Below are 15,076 nucleotides of genomic sequence, written 5' to 3'. Positions count from 1 at the left end.
CCACCATAGATCACCCAAAGTAGTATTTCAGTCATAGAATTTGTGTGACTAAATCTATCAAGAAATCTTCAGATATAATTTTGCTATTTTATTCTTCTTTGTTTTTTAGCTCTTCATGATGTTATCAACACAAGTACTCTCTCTCCACTTCTGTCCATCACAACCCTTGCATACTACCCTAGCTTTCTATAAAATGACATTTATTTGGTTCTTTTCGTATTTCATAAGTATAAGCATGTTAACTTAAATTGAGGCATAAAAAAGTTCGGGGAAGATTAAATCTGACTTCCTTGGCCTGTCTCTATAACTTCATGGAACAAAGTTTCCCTTCCTAATCTCTACTATCCCCTGTGTGTTGCTTCCTCTATTCCTTTGTAAATCCCTTGAGAGCACAAGCTGTCCTTTTTTTTTTTTTTTTTTAATTAGTATCCCTGTGCTTGCCACATAGTAAGTGCTTAATAAATGCTTTTTCATTCATTCATAAATATATGGAAACATTTCTTTTGGGACTAATTTTAGCATTAGAATTCTAGCCTTAGCTAAACATACACCATTGAGAAAGCTGCTCACTATTCACACTATAGAAATAAGCCTTAAAGGTTCATGAGGCCCTAATAAGAGGACACAGTGAAGCAGCTGCCACCAAAAATGAAATTTAAAGTAATGATTTTCTATGCTTGGTGTATAAATTGACCCCAGTTTTTAATAAGATTTTTTAAAACTTAAAAGGGCAACTAACATACCACACTATAGGTATCATTTTGTGTTCCAAGGACATATAAGTAATAGCCTTGTTGTATAAAATTTTTATTTATGTAGTAGTATTTCAGTCACAGAATTTGTGTGACTAAATCTATCAAGAAATCTTCAGATATTATTTTGCTATTTTATTGTTCTTTGTTTTTTAGCTCTTCACAATGTTATCAACACAAGTACTCTCTCTCCACTTCTGTGCATCACAACCCTTGCATACTACCCTCGCTTTCTATAAATTCTCCCAAGAAGATCCACACAGTATACTGGAAGCTTTCCTAAGTTCTGTAAATGTTTCATAAATACCATATAATGGCTGGACTGTGTTTTTAAATCACTTCTTGATACTTCAAAAAAATCCATGTTGTTAAATATGAATTCTTATTCTTATTTCTAAAAGATAATATATCACACAAACTTGTCAGTCAGTAAGCATCGATTAAATGCCCACCATGCTGAGCACTGATAGTGCAAAGAAAGGCAAAAGACAATCTCTACTCACAAGGATATTTTCATTTACATTCTCATTCATATGTGAGAATAAGCCATGTCAATAAACATAATACTTCTCAAGTAAATTATGGTGCTAGATCATTAAAATGGATTTCTAGCTGGATTTTCTTCTTTGCCTCTGAGAGGGAGGCAAGAACTCTCCACTGTCCCTCCAAACTGCAAGCTTGCAAGAAGAAAATAATTTGTTCCATGAAATAGATCAAAGAATTTCTTTCACACGTCGTAGGAAAAGTCCCCATTCAGACAGTAAGAAAGACCGTGAAACAAATCCAGAGTTGCATCCTCTCTCCCATGACTCAGCCACATGTTTTGGGGTTACCCACATAAAGTAAAAAGTTGAGTAACACTATTGAACTTGTCTTTAATGAGCACCACTAGGTTCAAGATACTGTCTAAGTCTAAAGTACTTAAGTTCCTCTTAATTAAGTGACATTTGGTTTTATTATTTTAAAACTGTTAATTCAGCTATCTAATCACTATTAAAATTAAGCACCATGGCTATAAGAGATATGAAAAAAATAAAGGGAAAGAGAAATAAAGAAACCTGTTGCAGTTTGTGAAATCTGTTTTACCTAAATACATGTAAATCTTCTATTTATTCAGAAGTCCAACTAATGAAGATTCATACTCTGCATATGTGTTGATCTCCTTGCCAAAATGACCTAGTTTGGAGTTGTCCTAGATTTTTTAATGTTTAGATTAATGAATGGAATTTAACTAAATACAGAAGAACCTGGTTTAATAAAGTAAGCTAATAGAAATGGCTCTTCTTTCTTTTACAGTTAATTAATTTTTTTCCTATTCTGTTCTTTTCTCTCACTATTAATGCTTAGATTCTTGGTGAGTTTGTTTTTGAGGATTGTATTGTTTGTTTAGACAAGTAACTTTTTTCTTATCCCTCCATCAAGATCAGCCAACTTACTGATTGTTAGATCCATTTTCAAATGAGCCAGTTTTCTCAAATGTAACAAGTTTACATTTAAAAAGCCCTCCTATGCTTTTCCAAAATTAGGCCCATAAGATTAGCATGAGCCTTTTGATATCACCCTGTTACCCTTTCTCTCCCTATCAGTTCCTTCAATTCACTAAGCTAAAGAACCTACACTTATCCTATGTTAACCACAGCCAACAGTTGTTACATAGGTATAAATTCATTAAAACTGAACCTGTAGTCTTCCAAAAGAATTGTAGTGTTTTTGCCTAATTCTATGAAAAAAATGAAAGCTATCAGTAAAAATAGTATTTTCTTTTAAATGAAACCAATGGGAAGAAGTTATATGCACTAAGTTTCTCTTTTGTCCCACTATGTCTCTTTAGTTATACCCTGATATCTTTTTGTCTGAGCCTTTGCATGTTTTTGTCACTTTTTTTTAAACTTTACAAAGATTTTTGGCACTTTAATAATTTTTTTTTTGCAAAGGAGCTCTTACTTAACAATAGTAATAATAATTTCACTGTGCTAAATGTATAAATTTGAAAAGTTCTTAAAATTTTTTTTTTCTCATACAGAGAATTTGCTTGGCGTGATCCTGAACTGCCTGAAGTCATTCACATGCTACAACATCAGTTTCCGTCAGTTCAAGCAAATGCAGCAGCCTACTTACAACATCTGTGCTTTGGAGATAACAAAGTGAAAACTGAGGTACAGGATCTCTGAATGAAAACAAAGGAAAGATCACTCTTTAATTTAGAGGTCTCACATACAGGAAATTATTTTATTCAACTAAATAGTCTTTTTAAAATATTTTTACAACATTTTTTATTATTTTGTAATCCAATTACACATTTAAGTAGTCCTCACAACAGCTGGAATCATAATCTTGGAGTGATTTTAATGTAATTTCCAAATTATTTGTCTTTATAATTAGCTTGTTTTAAACCATAGAAAGTCTAGTCAATGTAACCTTATTTAAGAAAAATATTTTCTGATGCAGAACTTTGGAACAAAAATGTTTGTATTCCTTAAACTAATAAAAGGAAATGCATGTATGTATTTGGTATGATCAAACTTTATGCCAGCATATAGTGGCGTGAAGTTATAGGAAGTTATAAATATGACTTTCTATAAACTCTTAAGTTTTATCAGTATTTTTATCTTTTCAGAGCAGCACCAAATTATTGGTTATTGAGAGCTATGCATATATTTATTCATCACAGATATCCCTTAATCTTTCATTTGACTAATAGAATTACTGTTTTCGACATTTTCATTTATCAGTTTGGTCTATAAAACAATGTGTTTCTGGGACTTGGGGTTTTATTTAAATGATGGAGTAACAATACCTCTTGTAGTTATGTTTCCCTTGCGGGGTCAACAGATAATTAATTGATCAGAGATCAGGGTGGCAGAGTAGAACTTGTACTGTACAAGACATTAAGAAAGTTGGATTCTAGGTCTAATACTGCTACTAACTGTGGTGTGACCTGAGTACCTCAGTTTCCTCCTTTGCAAATGAAGGCATTGGACAAGATGACCTATAAGTCAGTCACTGGACTGACCTATGGATGGATACCTAAAAACACAGAAATTATACTTGGCCTCCCTGTAATATGCTCTGTACTTAACAACTTCTGTGTCTTTGCTCATACCGTTCCCTGGTCTGAGAAATTTATATCTCTGCCCCAGTTCAAATTTAACCTTCCTTCATGGTCCAACATAAATGCCACCTGTTCTTCTCATGTGACCTCCATACTGTCCTATACCACCTATCTCCTGCTGTTTTGGGTTGAGAGACAGAGTCCTTCAAAGAAGTAAAACTGTATAGTCTAGATTTATGCTGAATATTGGGACTTGAACCAAGAACTGTTGTTAGAGGTGCAGAACAGTGCATCCAAACTTTGGGTCTTAAACCCAGTAATAAAGAATGTAAGAAATCTTACAGTGTTCTTACCAGTCATGTCTTGTAGTCTGAATTTTGATGTCTCAGAGATTATAACAGAGTTGTGGTCTAGGGCAGTACACTATCGCCACATACTTATTAAGCAAGTACTATGTATAAGACCCTCTATAACTATCCTTTTCTTGTGCCTTGCTGTGGTATGGAGGTTACCCTGTGTTCTCAAAGGCCATGCCAGAGAAGTAAAAGCTCAGACAGATACTAACTATCTGGGAAAATGTGCAGTCCAGGTTAAATGTCAGACTAGCCTCGGTAAGTTTGGAAAGTCATAGCACCAGATGGACTTAAGGTTTTTTGCCTCTGCAGTTCTTAAAACTATTTGCATTATAGAGGGATTGGTGAAGGGAAATTTATTGTGGTGAAATTACAGGTCATTAAAGTATGTGCCGGGTATTGTACAAAGTACAAAGACTTTCCATTGGATCATTAAATGTCAAAGCTAAAAAGAAGCTTATAGGTCATCTTGTCCAATGCCTTCATTTGCAAAGGAGGAAACTGAGGTACTCAGGTCACACCACAGTTAGTAGCAGTATTAGACCTAGAATCCAACTTTCTTAATGTCTTGTACAGTACAAGTTCTACTCTGCCATCCTGATCTCTGATCAATTAATTATCTGTTGACCCCGCAAGGGAAACATAACTACAAGAGGTATTGTTACTCCATCATTTAAATAAAACCCCAAGTCCCAGAAACACAAATACAAGGTTCTAACAAAGCTGAGATTTTTGGAATTTTTATTAGTCATTCAGAAGGAGCTTCATTTGAGCATGGACAATATTTCTGTCTTTCTCCCTTCTGATTCATTTGCAGTCTCTGATGGAGAATTGGTCAGTGCCTAAGATTATTTTAGAAGAAGGTCTGGAACTAGTACTTCTTTTCATTTTATTGAATCAGCCAAGGTCAACTTAGACTTTCTAATATCTGGTACTCCCTAAAAATAAAAAAGTTTACAAACTTTTTATAACAATATGAACCTCTTTCATTCCAGATAAAAAGTTTAAGTATAGATATTTATTTGGTTTTCACTCAGGAATATCTTTAGTCCCAATTCTGTGGCTAAATTAGAAAAATACTTAGAGATATACTGATCATAATTGGAACTGATAAACCTAAAAGAAATAATTTTAAGGAGTACATTTGCCCTTCAGAATTAGGAGTAATTAGCTAAATTCTTAATTTTACCACCTACATTCCTAATATGATCTACATAGCTACTTGGATTCAGATTTTATTTTGTTTCATTATCTTCTGACTACAGGTTGATTGTTTTAAATCTTAAAGCTATTGAAGAAGCTATTTTTTGACAGCTAAGACTGTTTTGTATTAATTAGCACACAACTTGCCCTTCAAAATATATATTTGTACGAAAGGCATAATTTTTTAGTTTAAATTATCTAAAAGATTAAAGCCAGTTTGATGCCATATTCATGTAGAGATAGAAGAATTGACGTTCTTTCAAGATACCTGATGAACCCATGTATGCTATGTGCAAGGTACTATGAGGAATTAAAAATGAGAATCAGATTGCCCTCCCCCCCAAAAAAATGAATGAGATCAGTTTATAAAAGAGAAAAAATTTTAGAAAATCAGAAACTGCTATGTCCATTTATATGTCAACAAAACATGGAATTCAAATGCGGTTAATTACATACTTCATAAATATAAAAGTCAGACTAGCAAAATAAGAAATTGAGATATGAAAGAGCCTAGTCTCAGAAAAAGAAATCAAGCAAGCCATAAATGAAATGCTATAAAAGAAAAAAATCCTTGAGTCAGATTTGTAAGCTCTTGCCTAATATAATCAAAGGCATATGTTTGCAATGGAGACACACTAGAAATTTGCTCAGTACATTATTTGGCATGGTTTTTAAAATGCTAACAATAGCAGTAAGACAAGGGAACACAGTAAAAGTATTAATATTGCCAAAGAGGAAACAAAATCATCCCCATTGGCAGGTGACATAACATGTTGTACTTAATAAAGGCCAGAAAAATCAATGACGAAACTGAAAACAAATAGCTTCAACAAGAAAGCATGATACAAAATACAGTTGATCCACAAAAACGATCAGCATTTCTATATATTGTGCATTCCTCTGTTAGACTGTAAGCTTCATGATTATACTTTATCCTTCCTAGAACCTGGTATCATTCTGCACATAGTAGTGATGATACCAATAAATGTGAAATTTTAAGGCACTTAATGATTTATTTTATTGGAATTTACTTTCACGTATTAGCAATAATGTTGAACTGTTTATTCTATCTTTCCAGGTATGCAGATTAGGAGGAATCAAATACCTTGTTGACCTTTTGGACCACAGAGTTTTGGAAGTTCAAAAGAATGCTTGTGGTGCACTGCGCAACCTTGTTTATGGAAAATCTACTGATGAAAATAAAATAGCCATGAAAAATGTTGGTGGGATACCTGCCCTGTTGCGATTGTTAAGAAAATCTATTGATGCAGAAATAAGGGAGCTTGTAACTGGTAGGTACGAAATATAGATGGTTCTTTTTGTTTTCTTTTCCCAAAAAACCTGTTTCCCAGTAGTTGAAATTTGAAAAACTACTATAAATAAATCCGGCTTTCAGGCACTCTCAGAGAATTGAAGAGTTAATCAAATAATCAGGCTGAATCTACAGTAAAATGAACTTAGCACTATACCTATGCACAATATTATTAATTGTATGATCCTGGGGTTTCTTCATCTGTAAAGTGGCATTCTGGGCTGTTGTGAGGATAAAATGAGATAAGCACTATATAAATCTTAGTTGTTATTATTATTGATACTTCAGAAGCCACACTGTCTCTGAATATTAATTGTTAGGTCAGTAAACACAGAAGCATTGGTTAATAATGACTTCCTGTTTATAAAGTACCATGTAAATTATAATTTATTGTATTTGTACAATACAAAAGAAACACATGGAGTACATGAATAATATTTTGATTCTTTAGGTAATTTCAATCAATAATCAATAAACATTTATTAAGTAAGCAAGTGCTGGGGATATGAAAAGAGGCAAAGGACAGTCCCTGCCCTTGAGGAACTCACAATCTAATTTGATCAAAATATTTACAGAATTTTTGGGGGGAGGGGTAGGAGAATAAAATTATCCTTTACCTGTTAAGGAAAGGAATAGAAAGTAGACCTGTTATTTCATTGACATATATAACTCCCAGAGAGGGAAACTCCTTCTACCAATGTCAATCAGCACTTTCTTTGCAATTTATAATCTTCACAAGTTTGTTGGAGCACTGACAGAGTAAGTGAGTTGCCCCTGGATCACTCATCCAGGATGTGTCAGAGGCTTTCTGGCTTCAAGGTTCCAGTTATGTTTCCGTTAAGCCATAATTCCTCTCAGGGCAAACAAGAAAATTCGCCATCCCCTAAAGTGACCCACATTCTTCATTCTCCTTGCCTTTGTTCGTGCATTCCCTATCCCCAATTGCTTCCTGCTCCCAGCTCTGTCTCTTAAAAATATGCCCATTCTGTAAGACTTAGTTCAGATACCTCCTTCTCCATGAAACCTTCCTTCAGCCAATGGCCATAATAGAGTTTTATGGCCAAATTATCTGATTAACTGAAGGACTTTTTGGAAGCCAAGATGGATGTTCTTCATGTTCTTTCCTCATTTGGGGGGGGGGGGGAGATTTGTTCCTGCTTTGCTTTGCCCTGATTAGGGAGTTAGAAATAAATTATCTAATTGAGCATTCTTTCCTAGATTTCTTCAGAGATGGATATATTATACCTTATTGCCCATTGACTTGAAAGGGACCCTAATTTTGAAGTCTAGGGACTCTGAATACCTAAAATCTATACCTGTTTTATTTATGAACATAATTAGAATTGCTATAGTTTATCTAACAGGTAAGTTGAACATAGTTGTTAATTTATATATGTTTAGGTGTGTGAACATTTATTACCATTAGATTCAACTGTAGTTTTATTTTACAATTGTTTTTAAATTCAGTATTTAATATTCAATGACTCTGTTTAGCAAAATGAAAGCTTGGCTTTATACCAAGATCTGATATTCTGTACCAATTGTAAAGTACCATTCCGCTATCCTTGTACTCACTGCCTTTTAAGTTGGTATTGGATCTTTTACAAGAGTTACGTGGAACATTTCAGGAACAACAAGTTAAAGGCCATTTAATGAAATATCATCCTTCTATCATGTAATCATCGTTAATAATAAAAAATAATGTCTAAATGGGTATCAGTTTTATGAAAATTATTTTGAAAAGAAATTTAGCTTTAATTTTTAGTTAATATTTGTTTTTGGCCAAAGATAATTTAATTTTACTTTTTATGTCTATGAAGTGTAATAGATCATTGGAGAATACAATTATAGTCTTTACTTTTTTTTTTTTTTAATAGTCTTTACTTCTTAAAAGGCATACACTGTTAGTTGCTCTGTTTCTAAGCCTGGAGTCAAATTATAATTGGTGGTTTTGTTTTGGTTGTCTCTTTTGAAACATTTTAATGAAATCATAATGCATTATTTTGGGCCATCAAGTTGTAGATTTTTTAATTGTTTTGTATTTTTGTTGCAATCAATAAAGTTACTAGAAATCACCCTTTCTCTTCTTAGGACCTAGATATTAAGATTCCCAATTTCTTTTGTAGGGATTTATCCTATGAAAAGAAGTCTTAGATTTTGTTGTTGTTTTAATTGTTTGGAAGTTTAAGTGAGTTTTGTAACAGGGTTAATTAGGATTTATAAAAGAAGGAAAGGAAAGGATAATTGCTGTAATAGCATGTCATCAGGTACATTCATTTATTACTAAGGATTATTTATTATGCTTAATTTGCATCATTGAGGTTAGCAGAAAACACTATTAGAATATAACTTATGTTATGTAAAACTCTTCTTTGTAATGGTATTTTTTGTCATGCAATTCTTATCTGTATACATATCTCCTATTAGGAAAATGGAATTTTTTGTAAATCAAAAATTATTAGGAAACATTCAGATTACTGATTTATTTAACAAAGTCTTGGGAAAGTAAGCTTCTTACTCACCATTAGTTTATTGGAGACAATGACTTAGAAAGACAGCTTGAGTTAGGAAGAGAACATTATTAGTAACTTCTGCTTAAGTGTGTCAGGACTTTAAATGATCTTGACTAGTCTTCAGGTGATGACTCTTGTCCATGAGACTTTTATTCAAAGTCTTTTCAGCTTAGTAGAAGCTACCATAAGCTTGCATTCCACTGGTACAGCTTTCAAAAACTCAAGGGGACCTTTATGCCATGGTGAGTCATTAGAGAACCAGTAAGGAAGTGGGCAGCAGTTGCTAAGAATCACTTGGATTCAGAGGATGCTAGTGGTTTTTAGACAGTAAAATTTTAATTTACCTTTTGACAACTCTAAATATGATATCCTTCTTTTCCAAATATCAACAAGTGGACGTATTGCTGGAGGAGCTGAATCTTACAAATCCAGATATCCTTGCCATAAGCAGAACCAGAAGAAAGAAAAGAAGTTGTGGCTAAATGTGAAAGTGGTTCACAGGTTAATAAATTGGCTGGGTTTTTTGGTTGTTGTTGTATTCCCAAAAGCTTCAAGAATTTTTGTCCTGGGATATTTCTTCATCACATATTGCAAGTAATATTTGTATTTGCAAAAGGACCATTATGAAAATAATTGCAGCTATACACCAAAATCAGTTGCATAGGACAACATAGTTGAGAAATGCAATAAAGAACTTAAACCCTCCAAAGCAATTCAACATATGCCCTCATGCTTGGCTCCTTCAGTGCAGAGATGTGGGAATAGTTGAGGAAAGGGAGAAAAAAAATGGAGAAAGTTTGGTTCAAGAAAAAGACAGAGAAACCAGAGACACAGATTATATAGAAGACCCATGTCTGTATATATCATGAATACTTTATTTTTTTTTTAAGTATGCTAAATATGGCAAGCACCAAACCACAAAAAGAATGAAGTGGTCTACATTTCAGTGGATGGGAAAATACTGGTGGATATTCTGATTTTCAAGAAGTCAGCAGTTTGTGCAAATTCGTAGTTAAAATCAGAATTTATAATCAAGGAGAAAGAACAATAATGAGAAATATAAAGCATATAACTAAGTTTTAATTCTGAATTATTTAAACAAACTATCAATAATAAAAAATTAGAAATTTACCACAGAAATGATATTAATATCGAGTAGAGTTGAATTGGTTCACCAAGGGATCAAGTTTGGGAAGGAAAAAGTGTAGCCAGTATAAGGGCATATGACTTGGGAAAGTAATGGAGATCATTATGAGGACAAAGAATAGAGTCGAGGGCTTGCAAGGCAGTGGGAGAGGTGGAAAGAATACAGATTGTGATCAGATAAAAGAATTTCAGAGTTCATGCACATAGAAGTCTTGTGCATTTATCAGTGATAACAATATAAAGAATTTGAACATCTCTGTGTGTAGCTGAGGTAGAATAGAATAGGTCATGGGGATATATATATAATATATATGTGTATATATATGTATATGTATCTATATCTATATATATAGATACATATAGATATAGATATATGAAAGGCCATACAGGAGCTCACTCTTCCCACATATACTCCAGCAGTGAAGTAAAAGGAGGATAAGATCAAATAAGCAAAAAATCTGGAAAGTATCAGCATACTTCTATATCCAGCCTGGCACTGCACAAGAAACTGACCAAAAGCCAAGAATACTGGGTGACAGATCTCACCTATAAAGTCAGCACTGACTCAGATGAAAAGCCAAAAACCTATAATAGTGCCATGACTGAGGATATCTGAAGATACGGAGTGGGGAAGCAGGTCATAGAAAATCACAGTATTGTCCTGACCCAATGAGAGTTGGAGGGTGTGCAGTAAGAAGAGAGGAACCCAGAGCTCTGATTAGGAACCTTTAAGTCTGTCAACGTTCTGATCACAAACACGTTAACACTTTAAAGGGAGGTGGAACCTCTTGGCAAGAGCCATGAAAATTGATGTCAGGATGATTAAACACGGGCTGACCTAAGAATTGATTTAGCCTGTTCCAAGGACTAAGTCCCAAATCAAAAACTTATGCTGGGGACATTAATAAACAGAAGAAAACACTGAATACTATGAAGAAATATTATGGTCAAGTGGTACCTATGAACTAAACCCAGAAGAAAGTAACTCTAGAAAAACTACAAGCAGCACCTCAGACAAATAATGGATTGGCTGTAAGTGTTACCAGAGTACCTGCAAAGAAATTAAGCAATACATTTTTTAAAAATGTAAAAAGAGATTTGGAGGAAAGAATTAGAAGAAAAATAAATAGCTTTGAATAAAAAGTGGAAACCTTAACCAAGCAACAGATACCCTGAAAATGAGAATTATCAAACAAATTCGGTCACTCCATGAGACAGTGAAAAATATTAAAATATAATTAAAAGGTTAGTATCAAAAACAACTGACCTGGGAAACAGGTTAAAGAGATACAATTTAGGAATGATCAGAAGACTCCCTGAACACCATGACCTAAAAAATAAGCCTGGTTATCCTATTTCAAAACTCATAAATACAGAGTGGCTATATTTATTAGAACAAGAGTTTTAAGTGAAAATAGACTCCAATTACTTCCTGAATGAAACCACAAAATGAAAACTCCTAGAAATGTCATAGACAAAATTCAGAGTTTCTAGGTCAAAGAAAAAAATACTGATGGCCAGCAGAAATAGTTCAAGTACCAAAGAACTGCAACAGAAACACCAAACACTTAACAGCAACTGCTATATAGAAGGAAAATCTTGGAATATGATCATCAAAAAGTTAAGCAATAAAAGTTTACAATCAGCAATAACTTATCCTGAAAAACTTAGTATAATTCTACATGGGGGAAAATGGACTCTTAGTGACAGAAAGAAGACTGAACCACTGCTATTGAAAAGATCGGAGCTAAGTATAAACTTTGAATTACAAACATCAAGAGAAAGCTAGAAAGGTAAATATATTTGAGCAATCAAAGAGGCTAAATTATGCCAAAGTGCTTACCTTCTCATAGAGGAAAAAAACAAGTATCGCTTCAGAATTAGGTAAGACAGGAATTCGCACACAATGGTTTTCTTCAGAAGTAAAGAGGGAAAGTGAAATACTATAGGAAAGAAATGAAGAAGTCAGGTGAGGAATGTTCTCTGTCACATCAATGGATTTGCTTATCCATACTGCTAACCTCTCCCATTTTGTGAGCAAGTTTATCCCATTCACATTTACAATCGTGATAGTTAATTATTTTTTCCCATTCTTTTATCTTAAACTTTTTATGTCTTGGGGGGTTTCTTTGAAGAGGTGATCAGCAGGTTCTTGGTCCACCTTTCTTTTGCCCCAGGGGTCTTTCTTTGGGTCAGAATTTTTCATTTCTTAGGTTAGGTTTTGACCTGTGCCTGTTTTGTTGCCATAAACTGTAAAGTCTTTCTCTCCTGTTATTGGCCTTAGTCAAAACCTCTTCCTTTGGGTAAGGAAAGAGAGGAAGAGGGGAGGCTTTTTCTTTAATCCTCAGTAAAATTCAGAATTGCCCTCCAAAGACTTGTATACTACACAGAAATTTCACACTTACTCATTATGATCCTTTTTTTTTAATTAATCAGAAGACATGTGATACAGTGAGCACTGCATAAGATGTGTATGTCTTTCTTAAAACTGAAAGTCAAAGTCCATGGGCTGTGCAAATTTTATTAGTTCCTTTAACTAGTGGTAAAATATGTTGACAAAACAGTGTTTAATGCAAATCTAAGTTGATGAGTATCTTCTCTGAATATATATCGTTGACCTCATGTAGTAGATTGAGAGCATATCTCAGAGTCAGGAAATTCTGGAAAACTTGGATTCAATTTCTGCCTCTCACACATACTGACTGAGTGACCATGGTCAAGTCACTTAACTTTCTAAGTACCATCAGGCACTTATAAGACTAAATTGCAGAATAGCACTTCTGGGGCTATATGCCAAAGAGATCATACAAATGGGAAAAGGACCCACATGTACAAAAATATTTATAGCAACTCTTTTTGTGGTGGCAAAGAATTGGAAATTGAGAGGATGCCCATCAACTGGGGAATGGCTGAACAAGTTGTGGTGTATGAATGTAATGGAATACTATTGTGCTGTAAGAAGTGATGAACAGGCTGACTTCAGAAAAACCTGGAAAGACTTGTGTGGTCTGATGCTGAGTGAAGTGAACAGAACCAGGAGAATGTTGAACACAATAACAGCCACGTTGTACAATGATTATTACTGATAAACTTAACCCTTCTCATCAATAGAAGGATCTAAGACATCTCCAAAGGCCTCATGATGGAAAATGCTATCCATAAAGAAGAAAGAACTATGGAGTTTGAATGCAGATCGAAGCATACTATTTGCTATTTTTTTTTTCTTCTGTTGAGTTTAGTTTCCTCTTTCTGGTGGTTCCACCTATTGGTTCTAGTTCTTACTTACAACATCACTAATGTGAAAATATGTTTAATAGGAATGTATATATATAGCCTATATCAGATTGTGCACCATCTCGGGGAGGGTGGTGGGGAGGGATGGGGAGGAAAATTTTAAACTCAAAAGCATATGAAAGTGATTGTTGATAAAACAAAATAAATTAATTTTTTTTAAAAAAGACTAAATTGCAGAGTAGGCATTAACAATATGCATTGGCAAAGGAGGTTTCTTCAGTGGAAGCTCCCTATGCCAATTAAATAACAGTTCTAGTCCTAAAAATACACATACACACACACATTACAGTCAATTTTATTTTTGTTGTTTTATAACAGTTAGGAAATGAATATTTGTGTGAGAGTCATAACCAAGTCAATAGGATGCTAGATTTGGAGTTAGTAATACCTAAAGTCAAATCTCATCTCTTAACATTTATTATCTGTGTAGCTCTCTGAATCTTCATTTTCTTTTCTGTAAAAAGCAGATAATCATACCAATAGTACCTAACTCAAAGTTCTTATGAGGCTGAATGATATGAAATACGTAAATTGCTTTCTAAACTTTTAAAGATATATATATAATTATTATGATTACTGTTACAATATTAGAAGAAGGAATAAAAATGAAAAATAATATAGCATACAGTTGAAAAAACTCTAGTCTGTCCTATATAAGCAATTTATTGGTGCCCCCATAGTGAGAAATGATTGGAAAAACAGCACAGATTATAATAATTTCATACAGATTTAACCAATGTAAATCAATTGCCACAACAAGAAGACCAAGAGATTCTAAAAACCAGCTTAGTAAATTTAATCACTAAGCCAAGAGCAACACATTTAGTATTTTATTTTGTTGCAAAATGAAGTTGAACAGAACCAGGAGAATGTTGTACACAGTAACAGCAGTATTGTTTGATGTGAAAAACTGTGAATGACTTAGCTATTCTCAGCAGTACAATAATCCAAGACAATTGTAAAGGTATACTACCTGCCTCCAGAGAAAAAAACTGATATTGTTTGAATATAGATTGAAGTATGCTATTTTTGCATTTCTTTCTTTCATTCTTTTTCTTTTACTCAAGACTTCTTGTACAAAATGACTACTCTGGAAATGTTTTATATGGTTGCACATGTATGACATATCTGAATGCTTAACATCTCAGGGAGAGGGGAGGGATAGAAATTGGAACTCAAAACTTTTTTAGAAAACCAAATGTTTAACAATTGTTTTAACGTGTAATGGGGGGAGGGAGACAAAATACTGTGTGTGTTTGTGTGTATGTGTGTACATATATATAAATTTAATTTTAAAAAGAATTTCATCTTGTTTATCAAACTTTATGAAAAAGGGTAGTGGACAATTGTAAGCAGTATAGCTTCACAAAATAATGAAAATCAGTGGTGGCAGGGGAACATTTAATGGAAAAATTAGACCCAACTAAGCAGTCATCCCAGAGTCATTAAGG

At 33.7% G+C, this 15,076-nt stretch overlaps 1 protein-coding gene across 9 annotated transcripts in view; it reads left to right on the top strand.

The window, feature by feature from the left end:
* The window catches only part of PKP4 (plakophilin 4), a 235,078-nt gene that overhangs the window by 191,840 nt on the left and 28,162 nt on the right, over nt 1-15,076 (top strand). For all 9 annotated transcript variants that reach the window (XM_027865898.1, XM_027865893.1, XM_027865894.1 and 6 more), the window contains 2 exons: nt 2,776-2,908; nt 6,439-6,652. In XM_027865898.1, the coding sequence (XP_027721699.1) occupies nt 2,776-2,908; nt 6,439-6,652 (347 nt within the window). The remainder of the gene's footprint in view (nt 1-2,775; nt 2,909-6,438; nt 6,653-15,076) is intronic.

The sequence above is a fragment of the Vombatus ursinus genome, unplaced genomic scaffold (genome assembly GCF_900497805.2).
Source record: "Vombatus ursinus unplaced genomic scaffold, bare-nosed wombat genome assembly UNPS02014779.1, whole genome shotgun sequence".
In the NCBI taxonomy this organism is placed as follows: Eukaryota; Metazoa; Chordata; class Mammalia; order Diprotodontia; family Vombatidae; genus Vombatus; species Vombatus ursinus.
This window is presented reverse-complemented; position numbering and strand designations above follow the sequence as displayed.